Below are 17,280 nucleotides of genomic sequence, written 5' to 3' on the forward strand. Positions count from 1 at the left end.
TTCACTTTGAAAATCCCGGCCCAGCCTCCATTTAAAATGATTGGGAATCAACTAGTATCCAAATCCCTTTGGTAATGTGGAAAGTCTCAGCATTAATAAATAGCTGGGGCTATCACCCGCTCTGCCAGGATCATGTAAGGGTTTAAATGCCCCGTTCTTTTGTTCTTTCACTGTGCTAAATCAACCTCTGTTGTGGGGGCATGTGTGCTGTCGTATGCATGTATTCAGTAGCAGTTGCCTAAGGCATGCATTTCAGGGATGCTAGCATTTTGCTGTGCTCCTGGTTTGTCCTTTACATTAATCAGCCCATTGCCCCAACTGACAGTAATAGCTGTTTCTATTTCATGAGTATGAAAAAGCAATAATTTGCTGCCAAATGTGCACAATCCTTTTTTAGCGTATACCAGATCATTTAGCAACCCAACTAGAGATTGCTTAAGCCGCATAGAGCAGCTGGCCTTTCTGCGACAGAAGTCTTATCAAAGTGACACTCTACAAATGCTAGTCACAATTTTGAGTTCATTCCTAACAAATTTTCTTTTCACTTTCAGTAATAATGTTCCTTTTAGTTATCAAAATTACAGACGCTTCAGGACCGGACAATGCAATGAATGCAGGTGTGTTCTAAACAGGGCAGTCATCAGGTGTCCACAGTTTATTATTCAGTCCTGAACTGAGGACAATTCATTTTCCTGCAATAACTGAGTGCCCCATACCATTTAAAAGTGACACACATTTGTAGAAAATTGATGCTATTCTTTTGAAGGACCAGGTGCAGTCTGAGGGTGCTGCTGGACCAAGTATTGCTTCTGGAATCTCAGGTGACAGCTGTGACCAGAAGTGCCTTTTATCATTTTAAGTTGATTTGCCAGCTGTGGCCACTAGGAAAAGATCACCATGATGCATAGCTTGGTAACCTCCACATTAGAGTGCAGTAGCACAATCTATGTGGGTCAGCCTTTGAAAACTATTCAAAAACTTCAGTCTACCTTGCTGGTGACTGAGAGACAGTGAAAGCACATTACATGTCTACTGGAAGTCTGTGGTGGCTCCCAATCGGAATACAATTAGCATAGTTACTTTTAACCTTAAAAGCCCACAACCTTGATAACACACATGAACATAAGAGCAACTTTGCTGGATCAGGCATCCAAAAACATACAACATTAAGGTCTTAAGATGAGGGTTTTGTTCTGAGCTTTTTCCTAATCAGAAGAGACATATAGCAGACCCTTCTCAATTGTAGCACCTGTATTATAGAATTTCCTCCCCAGGGGAACTTGGACACTAGATCTGTTTGTACCTTTAGGCACCTGGCCAAAACTTCTTTTCAGCATGCATTTTGGAGGTGCTTTTAAAAGCCTGATTTACCTTGTTGTTTTATGGGGGGGGGGAGGTTACATGTGTTGATTTTAATAGTTAAATTGATATTTCCTTCTGTTGGGATTTATTGTTTGTTCTCATCCTGAGCATAGGTGAAATGACAAGATATAATCTGAAAACAAGCATTCATACATATACAGTGGTACCTCGGGTTAAGTACTTAATTCGTTCCGGAGGTCCGTTCTTAACCTGAAGCACCACTTTAGCTAATGGGGCCTCCTGCTGCTGCCGCACCGCTGGAGCACAATTTCTGTTCTCATCCTGAAGCAAAGTTCTTAACCCGAGGTACTATTTCTGGGTTAGTGGAGTCTGTAACCTGAAGTGTATGTAACCTGAAGCGTATGTAACCTGAGGTACCACTGTATTTTGTAGTTTTCCCTTTTCTTTCTGCTATAGCAATATACTAGGCTACTGTGAGGCTTGGGGCCACCACCCAGCATCTCTGAGCCTAACCTTGAAAAACATAACAGTGCATTTACAGTAAACCCTGTGGCCTCAAATATGAGAGCGAGAGTCTAAAATCTTGCCCATAGCCTCCTGTTTACAGACGCTTAAGAGGAATGTCTGTCCTAGTTGCTCCCTGTTCCTCTTGGAAGTAGGCATGGCTACCCTGCTTAATACTGTACTCCCTAGATATGGGCTGCCTCCTACAGAACAAGCCCAGGAAGAATGGCTGCAGCATCCCCATTATCAGGACAATCAGGCTGTCTAAGCTCTTCATATGGCCTAGGCTGGTTCCCACAGTAGGCAATAAGCCAGGCTCCTAGCTACAGTCCTTCTGTAGAAGCAAAGTTCAGCTCACAGATCATTCCTTTCACATATGCAAATGCTAGGTGCAGGTCGTGATAGTGATGCTGAAATACAATATCAGATTGAATTTTGAGAGCTCTAACTTAAGGAGTTACTTCAGAGCTGCCCTATCCAGTTTGAATTATATTGTCAAATACGTCTGGGTCTTCCTTAAAAAAAAAAAAAAGCTTAACAACTTTTTGATGGGCGGATGGGAGTTTAACCAGAGGGCAACATAGGTTAGCTTTGCTTTTGTGGATATTTAATGCAGCCACAGAACCTCCAAAGGTGTTGAAGAACATAACTGTCCACACATTTGCATCCCTAGATATTTGCATGTGTTGTATAAGTGACTCACGCAGCAGTACAGGACTCCTCTAGTGCAGCAGCTCTCCAAATAGAGATGCAGCCGAAACACAAAGCAAATACAGTTCAGGCACTGTAGAACTGTACAGTTCAGGTCAGTGGAAAGCTACAAAATCTCCATTTACTGTTTCCAAGGGCCAGCATATTGCAGCATGTCGTTAACTTCAGATTAGCAGTCCCTTGAAATGTACACCATTTATTACCAATTGCAATAAATAAAACTGAAAATGTAAGTGCTCTGAAAACAGATTGAAAGATTCAAGAAGATTGAAAGGGGGAAATATAGCTTTCACAAATGCATCCTATTACAAGAAAAACGGCTTGCCCTCAATTTAACATTGAACAATGTATAATTGCATGTGTAAGGTTAATTCCAAGGCGGCAAACCAAGTCAATGGAAAGCTGAAAGCACTAAGGAAAGAGAGATTAGAGACTTATTTCCAATTAAATATTAAGGATAGGGAAGAATAAGCAAAACAGAAAACAAAACCCAGATGCCTTATCCAGTAGCTCACTCTCATCATTTCATGCATGTGAATGGAAAATGTATTCCCCAGTTATTTTTATTGTTTCTTAACCTAGTAGGATTTTTAAAAGGACTAGGAAGAAACTTCTCCACTGAATAACTAGTGCCTTTTGCTTGCATTGTTTGGACAGTTCTGAAACTAAATGAGCTAATGAGCTTGGAAGAATCATAGAATTGTAGAGCTGGAGGGCGCTACAAGGATAATCTAGTCCAACCCCCTACAATGCAGAAATCTTTCACCCAACGTGGGGCTCAAACTCACGTTCCCGAGATTAAGAGTCTCACGCTCTACCAACTGAGTTATCCTAGACCTAGAGCCTTCGCTACATAAGGTACATGTATAGAACTGGCAGGTAGGGCCCATGCATGAGTCAATTCACATGGCAAAATGAATCAGATATCATCTGTTAAAGAGGTACTGTTAGGAACGGTTTGGGATACATCGTTTTACCCATTCCTGCCATAGCATTCTGATGTTACATGGCTCAGGTGGAAAGCCTGGTGGTGTAAAATATGTACACCAGCTGCCACTGATGTCATTGCACTGAATTAAGTATACAGGTTCTACAAAGATATGGATGAAAACTGAAAGACATCCATCAGTTTCTCCTTCTTCACCAGATTTTATGTTTGGATGGATATGTGTGAAGTGGGCTGGAGCATGTGCATCAGATATTACTTTAGCTGACAAGAACAAGCATTCCACCGAAGCCTTGGATGGACTCAGAGCTGCAAAACCACTAGGTGTTTGGTTACCCAGGAATTTAGTACTTTGACACTGGTGGCTAAGAATTTGAAGTATTTGTCAAACCCTGTTTGAAGTGAGAGTACGTGTGCGCATGTGTGTTGTATCTGGATTTTTTCTTTTTCTTTTGGTTAACTACAGCCCTGAAGAAACTCTGCAAACCCAGAAGCCTGGGAGTGATTTCTTTTGTGTGTGAACTGCCTTTTGTATTTCAGCTGCTGGAATTAAACCGAAGTGGCAGCTAATAACATCATAAGAAAATAATATGATTGTTGATCATTCCTTCTAGAGACTTATAAATTGGGTGAAAGGATGTGGAGGAGGAGAAATAACAGAGGCACAAAGTGTTGTGCTTGCCAAATATAAATACATTATTCTTGCTGCATATCATGCTAGGCCCTATTATTAATAGAAAGAAAAAATAACATTTATAATAACTTCTGTAATGAAGGGCTTCATGGGCCTCCATACATTAGTAATTGTTTGCCTTTTGCTGGGAACTCTAATGCTTATCACTGATGTAGCGCTTTGACTACACAATCCTATGTGTGTCTAAAAAGTAAGCCCTGTTGAGTTCAGTGGAGCTTTCTCTCAGGTAGTATGTATAGGATTACAGCCTAAACTCACAATTTTATGAATTCTCACAACATCCCTGTGAATGCAGCAAGGTGTTGGGTTTAGACCGAGGGTTGTTAAATTCAGATCAAAATATTTAGTTGTTGTTGAGACAAATAAGCTAAAATAATGCAAGGCACCCTTACATGCTGTATTCTAGATACAGAAATAATAATTAAAAGAGGGCTGTGACATCCTTGAGTCTGGTTTATTTCTTTATTATAAGTATTTTTCTACCACCTCAGGGCAGTTTACAAAGGAATAACGCAATAAAAATGTAAATAGATTTAAAAAAAATGCACAAAATTATAAAAGATTCATAAATCAGAATGATTATAATTGCATCTAAAAATAAATATAATAGGACTGAGACTCTTGTAGGTAAGAGCAAGGCTGGTGTCAAGACCAATATGCAGCATTTCAAAATGTGAGTCTGCCTAGTCTTACTGTTTAAACAAAGATATATCATTGACATCATGTCTGCACTTCAGCACTCTATTGGCTGAATTGTAGAGTTGGAAGGGAACCCAAGGGTCATCTAGTTCAACCCCCAGCAATTCAGGAATCTCAACTAAAGCATCCACGACAGATGGCCATCCAACCTCTGCTTTAAAACTTCCAATGAAGGAGAGTCCACCAGCTCCCGAGGAAGTCTGTTCACTGTTGAACAGCTCTCATTGTCAGAAAGTTTGTTCTGATGTTTAGTTAGAATCTCTTTCCTGAGAGGGAGAAAACAAGGTTGCTTCTTCTTCCATTTGATAGCCCTTTAGATATTTGAAGATGACTATCATAGCTCCACTCAGTCTCCTCTTTACCAGGCTGCACATGCCCAACTCCCTCAGCTGTTCCTTATAAGCATGGGTAGGCAAACTAAGGCCCAATCACCTTCTAAATCCAGACCGCGGACGGTCCGGGAATCAGCATGCTTTTACATTAGAATGTGTCCTTTTATTTAAAATGCATCTCTGGGTTACTTGTGGGGCATAGGAATTCGTTCATTCTTCGCCCCCAAAAAAATATAGTCCAGCCCCCTACAAGGTCTGAGAGACAGTGGACCAGCTCCCTGCTGAAAAAGTTTGCTGACCGCTGATAAGCCTTGGTTTCCAAACCATCTTGGTTGCCCTCCCCTACACACATTCCAGTTTGTCAATCTCCATCTTAAATTGTGGTGCCCCAAACTGGACACACTATTCCAGGTGGGGTTTGACCAAGGCAGGATAGAGTGGTACTATTACTTCCTTTGATCTGGAGACCGTACTTCTATTGATGCAACCTAGAATAGCATTAGCTTTTTTTGCTGCTTGATCACACTGTTGACTCATATTAAGCTTGTGGTCTACTGAGACCCCCTAGATCCTTTTCACATGTGCTACTGGCAAGCCCGGTTGAGCACCTTCAAAATGAACAGCTTTTTAATGATTTAACACCAGCAGTGGGGTGATTTGAAAGGGTATAGGCCTATCCAAACTCATATAAGTCAGGCACAAGTCAAGAGAGCATTCCCAGTTTGAATTGCTTGCCATTTAAATTCCCACAACTGTTCCACACTAGGAGGCTGTTAATACAAATCTCAGAGATGTAAAGGTCTGTTAATGAAGATAAGTTAAAAACTGTATGACTCTCAGATTTATAGGGAGGGTAAAATTAAATGCTACCACTAAAACCTGCTATAACAAAATCTCGTTAGTGTTAATGTTCATTTATGGTTTGACTTCCCCAAATTTAATTCACCCCTCCTTTTTGGTGCATTTGTGGGACTGACAATTTAAGATCTTGAAAGATGATTTTATGACTTGTTCTGCTGTAAATCAAACTTTTAAAGTTCATAAAAATGGTTAAAATAAAAAATGGTTTAATATGAATGTTTTATGGTCCATAACATTATTATAGCTGTTTTATTCCCAGTGCGTTATTGCTTTAATTGGGTTGCTACAATTCTTGGGAATCTCAATTTTTATTGGAGTAAATGTAATCCTAAATCAAATGACCAAGAATGCCCTCAATATGTTTCCCCAGCTCCATTCTCAGTCATTTTCTTCAGGGATAGAACAAACCAACAAGGGAAATATATCCTTTGTTTTCTCATTGGTCCTCTGGCACCATGTGCCATTCCGTACGTTTCTTCCAAACTTTCAGTGTTCTTAGCTATCTGGACTCTGTGAACATCTTTTAGGGCAGGATTTCTTTACAATATTCCATTGCTTGCTTATCTTTTGTGCTCCTTTCTCCCAACAGGTGTCTGATCGCTCTGTAGTGGCCCTCGTTCCCAAGCAGACCTCATCCTACAACATTCCCGCCTCTGCCAGCATATCACGGACCTCAATTAGCAGATATGGTAAGAAGCAAAGTGATGTGATGTAAACTTTCCTTGAATTTCCAGATTAGTGGTCTAATCAGCTAATTGTGCCAGCAAGCTTATTAGAGTTCTTACCTCTGGCTCCGAGGCATGGAACATGCTATCTTTTTATTTTTTGTATACAAAAAATCCCTGGGCAATCCCTGGGTGCAGTCCAAAGCTGTACAGTAGCTTTGATGCACACATAGATCACATCACATACCAGGACTGCCCCTTTCTGTCTTTGAGGGCTTGTCCACACCTCTGTTTGCCTTGCCACTGTCTCCCAGGAAAACCAGAGTTTACTGCTGAATCAGACCAAATGTCAATTGGATTTTCTATGCATTGCCGTTTGTTCTGATATAGTTGTAAATAGCGTGTTTTGCAGGGGAAAGCTGCAGGGCAAATGCAAAACTGCTGGGACCTGTGCTTTTTAGGCACGGGACAATGGAAGTGTGGGAGAGCCCTGAATTATGAGTTGTTGTGCCTATGAAATGGGACTATCTGTGTGTATACCAGAACTAGAAGCATTCTCTTAAAGCAGTTACTCCTACAGAGCTGCTGTTTCTTCAATTCTCTATTTGAAATTTGTTGGAATGGGTGCTAATTTCAAATATCTAGGGTTCTCAGATGTCCCCACTGAAATTATCACAAAATTAACCAATTTGGTAAGAAATTAGACCGGCCGGCAAAGGACCTATTCAGATGTTATCCTTTTGATGTGTGCACCAAAACTTGTGCAATTCAGCATTCCCGACCCTGCTGTCCTCTGGATGTTCTGAGCATCATCCCTGGCCATTTGCCATGGCCATGGGTTGGGCTGCTGGGAGATGTGGTCAAAAACATCTAGAGGGCACCAGGGTGGTACTGTACACCTAAAATGTAATTTGTGACTAGACCGTAGCTGTTTGGGAAATGGCTGTGTCTATTATTCTCATGTTTTGGTTTGGGGAAGAAATCAGTGGGTAATTTTGACTCAGCCCTAAAGTGGAAACTTGTGTATCCTCAAAGAGCTGTATTGATTATAGTTTGCTCTCAAGTGTGCACTCAGTCATTAACCCAGATATGCTGTTGTTTTGTTTGCAAGATACCAAAGAACTACATTTTGCAGTAAAATGAGCTGCATGCCTATCCATTTTTAGAAAAGTTGAATAAATTATAATTTGTTATTGGTTATCTTTTTCTTGCAAGATAATTATAATTTGGGCTTTATTATATTGTTTTGTTACTTGGTATCATTTATTCTCCTAATTTCTGTATGGTAATTATAAAAGGAATGTTGGGAGGGAATCAAGTCCTGATTGTGAGGGCACAATTGTTTTATCAAAGAATCAAACTGGGATTAAAATTAAATAACAAATTTGAGAATTTGGACTTATTTATTTTTGCCATCTGTTTCTGGCAAAAGTTTGTGTTGAATGAAATAATTGCTGTACATTTTCCTGTAACAAAAAGGCTAAGATGTTTTGCTGAAGTTACAGGAGAAATGGATTTTCAGCTCTTTCATTCTGCTGGCTGGTTTGTGAGGAAAAGGTATAAGTACTGTCCACCTCTATTCACCAAAATTTCAAAATATTTATTTCAAAACACCAAAGGAAAACTATGAAGGGAATACTTTGTAGAGACAGCACCATTACAACTATCTGCAACAACTTATCTCTGCTTGCAATTAACTGGGTCTGCATCCACACTATACCTGTAAGGCACATTCTTTCCCTCAAAGAATTCTGGGCCCTGTAGTTTACCCTCCACAGAGTTACAATTCCCAGCAACCCTTAACAGTGCCCAGAGTTCTTTGAGGGGGGAATGCTTTGAATATGCTTTAAAGTTATGGTGTGTAAAGGTAAAAGGTAGGTAAAGGACCCCTGGACGGTTAAGTCCAGTCAAAGGCGACTATGGGGTTGTGGTGCTCATCTCGCTTTCAGGCCTAGGGAGCCGGCATTTGTCCACAGACAGCTTTCCGGGTCATGTGGCCAGCATGACTAAACAGCTTCTGGCGCAACAGAACACTGCGAAGGAAACCAGAGCGCACGGAAATGCCATTTACCTTCCTGCCACAGTGGTACCTATTTATCTACTTGCACTGGCGTGCTTTCGAACTGCCAGGTTGGCAGGAGCTGGGACAGAGCAACAGGAGCTCACTCCATTGTGGAGATTCGAACCGCCGACCTTCCAATCGGCAAGCCCAAGAGGCTCAGTGGTTTAGACCACAGTATAAAGCCCTTTTGAGAGTTCTTCTGGGCAAGGACCCCTGATTTGGAGGATAGAACTCAAGCTGTATTCAAGCAATATCAATATTGAACTATTCAGAGTCAGAAGTTGCCATTAGAGCATTTGCACACTAAGTCTCCACAGTTGTTGCTAATATTGATATTGATATCTCTGATTGCGCAGATGGCATGCAAATGAAGCCCTATTTACTCTCTCTGCATTTGCATTATGTATTGGTGCAAAGCTGGATCTAAAAATAGAATGATTCAGTGCTCTCACCCCTTAATTACATCCACAGGAATATTCATATTTATCTGAGCATTAATCAAGAGTGAAGCTTCAGAAAATTTTGTAATGATTCACTCACTCGCCTCCTAATTTATGGGGATCCCTTTAATCCTACTGTCACCCAGAAGAGAAGAACAGCAAATTAAGAAGCTAGCCTGAGCTGGTCATAGCAAAACAAGGATTTGCTTAAAAACAAGGCATAAGAAATATCAAACAGATGGACAGTGGCTAGTGTAGCTTTCATCTACTGCCAAAACAAAACAAAACCCTGTTCCAATCCCCTGGTGAATAATAGTAGACTCCTCACATGGCATGGGCAGATACTGCACAATTTGTCATCTTACCTTAAGCGTCTACTGTGTGTTGTAGCTATAGTAGCCAAGATTACTTAGGTTTAGGTTTTGTTTTCAGTTCTAACTGGATGGCCACCGTGTTTCACCTAATCAGTTCTTTTATCCAAGGTCAAGTGTGGTTGCACATAATGGTGCCCATATCCATCATAAAGTACAGAAAATATCTGGCGTATTTTGCAATAGAATGGCAGACTGTTTGTGAAAGACTGTGGCTTGATAGTGTGTTCACATTTTCACTGCTCTTTAAATAAGCCACTAAATTTGCCTTCACTGTTAGAAAATTATGGATGAAGTAAGACAGAGATATAACCAAGCCTGTTTTCCTTTTGTGCATCACCAGCTTCTTTTTCCTCCTGCCCAGATTCCACATTTCGGTACACAGGCAGCCCAGACAGTCTCCGTTCCAGGGCTCCCATGATTACCCCAGACCTAGAGAGTGGGGTGAAAGTCTGGCACTTAGTCAAGAACCATGACCACGGTGACCAGAAGGAAGGTGATCGGGGCAGTAAGATGGTGTCAGAGATCTACCTGACAAGGCTGCTTGCTACAAAGGTAATATCAATTTCTGTTGCAAAGCCCCCAAAGCACCGTCCATGCAAAACTGTGGTATATTAACCAATAATGTTAACAAAGAAACATCAAAATCTGTTTGGGAAGCAGCATATTAACTGGCCATCTGTAGAGCTTTGTGAAAATGAGACCATTGTTCTCATTATGCTTTTGGGTTGCTGATGAACAGGTGAAAAAGCAACCCTCTTGCACCTTAAAGCTTCTTGCACCTTAAATGTCACCCCAGGGTCCCATATTTTATTAATACTTGACTGGCTGGTCCAGCACCATAGTTTTGATGCTGTATCTCTTTTTCATCAGTGCATGAAGCAATCGTAAGACACAAGTGAGTTAATATTATTATTCTTCCCCTGAAGATACACTTGTTTGCTCAAGCATTTGCTAGGTATTAAAGCTGACGCTTGTGGTGATTTACTATTTTAGTGGTTGTTGAGGTTGTGGGGTTTTCCAGACATCCTTTATACTGCACACTGACAATGATTTGCGTTCTTCATGCGATCGGGGCAGTCGCACGTGATCTCACTTCCAATACTTTTTGCAAAAGTTTTGGAATGATCACACTGCTTCATTTCCAATCAGTGTCTATCCTGTAACTTCATGCTGAAAACCTGTAACTTTTTATATTGCATATATTCTGGTTTGCTTTTATCCTGCTTTTGTTGCAGACAGCAATGGGGAAGCACCTATAATGCCAAACCACATTGTGATGGGACGATGAGCTGCTTGTGTGTAAAATCCTAGTCCCTCAGAGTTTGGTCAAGTTTGCAAACCTCTGTCTGTAACGGAGCCCCTTAAACATGGCTCCGTCAGTCGCTGGCAGATTCCGACAGTGGTTGCTTTCGGAATCGCTTCCAACATAAAAGCTCCTTAACGGAAACACGTCTTCTGGACTCTCTGCGTGACAGTTTCCGGCGAGGAGTGGGTGTCCCTACAGGAGGTCCTGAAACCTCCCCACTGTTTTCGCTGGAAGTGTCTCTGAGCCATCCCTCCAGCTCCCTTTCCCTCAGCCCAGCTCCTCTCCCCCTACTGGTTCCCTCTTCAGCTGCTGAGTCTCTCCCAACCTGTGTGAGCCCTTTCACTTCCCTTCCTTCCGATGGCAGTTCCCTGACATCCACCTCCCCTCCAGGGCCCCCTTCATCCCCTCTCGCCCCCTCCTCTACGGGCGGTGAGGAGGCAAAACCCCGGAATGAACTTCCTTCATCTTCCGATGTCCCGAACACTTCTCTCCACCTGTTGCGGTTCCTGGTCTCGAAGTACTCCTCCTCCTCAGAGTCCATCTCCCCTTCCCCTTCCGATTCCGAGAATCCTTCCAACTCCTCCTCCTCATCGGTGGTCCCAAAGTATTCCCTCCGGAACCTCTCCACAGGCTGAGGTTTCCTTGGGAACCTTTGATGGAACGTTTCTATCAATACCTCGTCATTGATATCTTCTGCCATTACCCAAGTGTTTTCTGACTCCGGTTCTCCTTCCCACGCTACCAAATACTCCACCTGATCCCCCTTCCATCTGGCGTCGAGGATTTCTGCCACATGGCTGCTGCATTCCCTTTCTTCTATGACCGGTCCCCGAGTGGCCATCCCTTCTCGTCCCCCCTCATACGGTGACAGTAACGACCTGTGAAATACTGGGTGCAGTTTCATGTGGTTGGGTAACCGGAGCCTGAAAGCCACTGGGTTGACCTGTTGAATGACCTCAAAGGGACCCAATCTCCTGGGTCTTAATTTCTTACAACCTCCTTTGAACGGCAACCCTTGGGTTGACAGCCACACCCTATCTCCCACCCTTATGGTTTCACCTTCCCTTCGGTTCTTGTCTGCCTGCCTCTTGTATTCTTCCTTCGCCCTTTCTAAGTTGAGTTGGAGCTGACGATGGATTGCTTCCATTTCTTCTACAAAATGCTCGGCTGCCGGGACACCCCATCTCTCCCCTTCTCCCCCTGGGAAAGCCCTGGGATGACACCCATAATTAGCCAAGAAGGGGCTCATCCCTGTGGACACATTCTCGGCATTGTTGTAGGCAAATTCCGCCAGCGCCAACTTTTCTACCCAGTCATTCTCTCTGTCATTGACATAACACCTCAGGTATTGCTGGAGGACCCCGTTTGCTCTTTCCGCCTGCCCGTTGGTTTCAGGGTGCCGGGCAGTCGAAAAGTTGACCTCCACCTGCAGTAAGCTCATGAGCTTCCTCCAGAACCTGGAAGTAAATTGTTTTCCTCGGTCTGAGACCACCCTCAATGGCACCCCGTGCAACCTAAAAATGTGTTCTACAAATAACTTCGCTGTCTCTTCCGCCGTGACTGCATGCGAGCAGGCTACAAAGTGGCACATCTTTGTTAGTAGGTCTACCACCACCATGATGGCTGTTTTCCCCTTGGACTTCGGCAGATCAGTCATAAAATCTATCGACACTGCCTCCCAAGGTCGTTCTGGGGTTGGTAAGGGTTCTAATAGCCCCGCCGGTGCCCGCCTCTCCCCTTTGGCTCGCTGGCATTGCTCACACCCTCTTACATACTCCCGTACATCTTCCCTCACCTTAGGCCACCAAAATTCCCTGGTGACCAACCACATGGTTTTGTGTTGTCCAAAATGCCCCGCCGTGGGGCTGTCGTGCAACTGCTTGAGTACCCTCCCCCTTAAGTCTCCTTCAGGGATATACAGTGCCCCTTTGTAATACAAAGCTCCATTTCTTTCCTCGAAACCCCCTGGTTCCTCTCCCTCACCCCTAAGACCTCTGAGCTTATTCTGGGCGTATTCATCATTCTCTGTTTCCTCTACCAGTTCTCTTTGTCCCACCAATGCCGCCCCACACACCCAGCGGTCCTCTGGAATGACATGTCTCTCTTCGGGTGCTCCCTCCTCCTCCAAATATTCAGGTTTGCGTGAGAGAGCGTCCGCCCTAATGTTCTCTGGGCCTGGCACGTAACAAATCTCAAAGTTAAATTTGGAGAACTCCTGGGCCCATCTCACTTGCCGTTGGTTGAGCACTCGTGCCGTCCTCCAATACTCTAGGTTCTTGTGGTCAGTGCACACTTGCACCTTATGTTGTGCGCCAATTAGCAGGTGCCTCCATCTCCGGAACGCCTCATGAATGGCTAGTAGTTCTCGGTCATACACCGTGTAGTTCCTCTCGGATTTGTTCAGCTTTCGCGAAAAAAAGGCACACGGTCTCCACTCTGACTCCTCCTTCCCTGGCTGCAGAAGCACCGCCCCAATCGCTCTGTCTGATGCGTCAGTTTCCACTCTCATCGGTTTTTGTAAATCCACATGCAGGAGTTGTTGTTCCGAGGCGAAGGCCCTTTTTAGTTCCTCAAATGCTCGCTCCGCCTCCTCAGTCCAAACGAACTTCTTCTTACTGCTGAGACAGTCCGTAATGGGCGCCGTCAGGTGGGCAAAGTTTCGGATGAACTTACGATAGAAGTTCCCAAATCCTAGGAACCTCTGCACATCCTTCCTTGTTTTGGGTGTTTTCCATTCCAGCACCGCCTGGACCTTGCCGGGATCCATGGCCAATCCCTTGTCTGACAGGCGATACCCCAGGAATTCCACCTCCTTGGTATGAAACTGACACTTCTCCAGTTTCACCCACAGCTGGTTGGCTTGCAGCCTGCTCAACACTTCTCTGACGTCTCTCACATGCTGCTCCTCATTCTCAGAATACACCAACACGTCGTCTAAGAAGGCCACACAATTCTTGTAAAGCAAAGGCCCCAGGACGTGGTTCATAAACGATTGAAAGCACGCGGAGCCTCCTTGTAGGCCGAAGGGCATAACTAAATATTCAAATGCCCCCAAAGGGGTGAACATGGTGGTTTTCCATTCATCCCCCTTCCTTATTCGTATCAGGTTGTACGCCCCCCTTAGGTCCAGTTTAGTAAAAATCTTTCCCTTCCTGACCCTTGTCAAAATGTCGTCAATCCTGGGCATAGGGAAAGCCACTGGTTCTGACACTGCATTTAAGGCCCTGAAGTCACACACAAGCCTCGGCTTGTTCGTGTTTTTTTTATCCACAAAAAACACTGGGCTGCCCCCCACCGCCCTGGACTCTCTGATGAACCCTCTCTTCAGGTTCTTGTCAATGAACTCTCTTAGCTCCTGCATCTCTCTGTCTGACATGGCGTACAGCTTGCCTACAGGGAGCTGTGCCCCAGGGAGTAAATTGATTTGACAGTCAAAGGGTCTATGCGGGGGTAATTGGTCAGCTTCCCTTTCGCTGAAGACGTCGCGGAGATCTGCGTATTGTCGTGGTACCTTCACGTTCTCCGTTACTTCAGTCCCTGCTAGGGTGGCTTGCGCCCCTGCCAAACCCTTTCCCTCTTTGCAGTGTTCTAAGCAATGTGCTGAACCAAAAGAAACCACTCTCTGATGCCAGCCCACCAGCGGATCATGTAACGCTAGCCAGCTCATCCCCAATATAATGGGAGCTCCTCCCAAGGTGGCCACATTAAACGCTATCAGTTCGGTGTGCCTTGCCACCTTCATTATCATTGGGACGGTCTGCAAGCTGACTTCTCCTCCCAACAGCTCCCTGCCATCGATCGTGGTCACCTGCAGGGGGTTGCTTAAAGGGATCGTCTGTATCTGGTGTTCAGCTGCAAACTCTTTGCTCATGAAATTGCAGGAGCTGCCTGAGTCCAACAGCGCCTTTATCTTTAGAGGGTGTCCGTTTGGCAGCTCTAGCGCCACTTCTATCACTAGGGCGGGTTTAGGAGGTTCTGGCGTGGGCACTTTCACTGCTCTTTGGCCTGACTGCTGTGCCCCGACGGTGGCAGCCAGGCGTTGGCTTTTACTTGCTTCGGTATTTCTTCCTCTCTTCCCTCCACAGCTCCTACCATCCCTTGCCATTCCTTCCTCTGGGGGCAGACTCTGGCAAAGTGACCTGGCTGTTGGCAGAGATAGCATTTCCGGGCGCCTTTTCCCTCCTTCTTTCCCCCCTCACTGGGCTTTGAAACTGCGCGCGCGCGCGCTGTTCCGATTTCCATCGGCTCTGCCGGCGGGAAAGTTGGCTCTGGAATGTCTGGAATGCGGAACTCCTTCCAACGTTCCCCCTTCCCTTCCCGCCTCTCCAATGCTCTCGCCTCCTGGCGCGCTCCTATGGTCAGCGCTGATTTGGTCAGCTGGTCCATAGACTCCGCCCTGGGCGCCCGGGAAAGTTCGTCTCTCACAGCCGAAGAAAGCCCTTCTTCAAAAAGCATTTGAATGGGTTCCGCCGATAGATCCCACCCCAATTTATGGATCAACATGGTGAATTCAGTCCAGTACTCACGGACAGATCGGCTCCCCTGTTTGCAAGCCATTAACTGTCTGCGGACCACTCCCTGTTCAATATCGCTGGAAAACATCAGATCCATGGCGCGAAAGAACTTCATCGTGTCCTTTAGGACGTCACTATTCGCTGCCATCAGGGGTCTAACCCAGTCTCTCGCCCCCTTTTCAAGATGCCCAATCACGAAAGCCACTCTTGATTCCTCGTCAGGGAATTCATCAAACTGCAGATTGAGGGCATATTGCATCTCTGTCCGAAAGCCATGATAGTCTTTGGGCTCCCCCCCAAACTTCTGCACCAATCCTGGTACCTTTCTGACGAGCTGGGTGTCTTTCCCCTTTTTGTCTGCATCCTGAGCCCTCCTCTCCTCAAGCCTCGCCGTCTGCAGCGCTAGCTGGACCTCCAACACCCGGTACCTTTCTTCCAGGCTTGGACCCGCTCCAGCTCCTGCTTCTCCGGTTCCGGCTGGGTTGCTCATGATGCCTTCTCCTGCACAAGCTGCTCACGAAGACTGTCGGAATGCTGTGATGGGACGATGAGCTGCTTGTGTGTAAAATCCTAGTCCCTCAGAGTTTGGTCAAGTTTGCAAACCTCTGTCTGTAACGGAGCCCCTTAAACATGGCTCCGTCAGTCGCTGGCAGATTCCGACAGTGGTTGCTTTCGGAATCGCTTCCAACATAAAAGCTCCTTAACGGAAACACGTCTTCTGGACTCTCTGCGTGACAGTTTCCGGCGAGGAGTGGGTGTCCCTACAGGAGGTCCTGAAACCTCCCCACTGTTTTCGCTGGAAGTGTCTCTGAGCCATCCCTCCAGCTCCCTTTCCCTCAGCCCAGCTCCTCTCCCCCTACTGGTTCCCTCTTCAGCTGCTGAGTCTCTCCCAACCTGTGTGAGCCCTTTCACTTCCCTTCCTTCCGATGGCAGTTCCCTGACACACATATAATGCACTATTATTGTATTAATAACATGCTGTAGAATACACCTGCAATTAAACACCAGTCTGGATAATATATATAATTTTTCGTGCTGTCTTTTAATATTTTTATTTGCCACATTCTGGGATTGTTTGTAACAATGAAGCCTGAGTGGCACATATATTTTAAATAACTATCAGTTAATAATAACAAGTGCAGCTTTACAGTCTGTAAATGAGTCTGTGAAATTACTGAGGCTGGTTCAGCTCAGCCCTGCCTATCATAATACTGTCCTGCAACTGCCTCTGCTGATGATTTGTGGCCAAATACCCTCACACTCTGGTCTCTGCTCCCATCAGGGTACGCTGCAAAAGTTTGTGGATGACTTGTTCGAGACCTTGTTCAGCACTGTGCACCGAGGCAGCGCTCTACCACTGGCCATCAAATATATGTTTGATTTCTTGGATGAGCAAGCGGATAAGCACGGCATCCACGACACTGACGTGAGGCACACATGGAAGAGCAACTGGTGAGAGGGGTCAAAGTTTATGAGTGTGGACAAAAATTGCAGAGATACAGGAATGTGTAAGCCCTTGTGGTTAGAGCAGGGTTTGTCTCATTTAGTTGGAGGCCTCCTGAGCCTATCACAGAACTGTCTAGAGCATGTCCAGCTTGCTTTCTGAAGGCAAACACAGTTTCTGATTCTCCATATTGCTCTAAAAGTAGACGGAGCCATTTTTTTACTTGTGAACTAGCATGTTTTGTTGCATTTCGTGGGGCCTTAGGCATACATTTTTCACAAGGAGAAATCCTTCTGCCAGCAGATCTATTTAGCTGGATACCGACCATTGATTTGAGATGCCTGAAACATCCATGTAGGTTTAACAGTGTAGCTCTGCTCCTGACTCAGCCATTTCATGCTGCTT

The 17,280-nt window shown here is 44.8% G+C and overlaps 1 protein-coding gene across 2 annotated transcripts in view; it reads left to right on the forward strand.

The window, feature by feature from the left end:
• Positions 1-17,280, forward strand: part of PLXNA2 (plexin A2) — a 403,964-nt gene that overhangs the window by 371,548 nt on the left and 15,136 nt on the right. Inside the window, exons 27-29 of one of the 2 annotated variants that reach the window (XM_081009779.1) lie at positions 6,660-6,759; positions 9,952-10,163; positions 16,714-16,883. In XM_081009779.1, the coding sequence (XP_080865905.1) occupies positions 6,660-6,759; positions 9,952-10,163; positions 16,714-16,883 (482 nt within the window). The remainder of the gene's footprint in view (positions 1-6,659; positions 6,760-9,951; positions 10,164-16,713; positions 16,884-17,280) is intronic. The other variant, XM_081009778.1, reaches the window with a different exon arrangement.

The sequence above is a fragment of the Podarcis pityusensis genome (assembly GCF_964106645.2).
Source record: "Podarcis pityusensis genome assembly, chromosome: 6".
Taxonomy (NCBI): Eukaryota; Metazoa; Chordata; class Lepidosauria; order Squamata; family Lacertidae; genus Podarcis; species Podarcis pityusensis.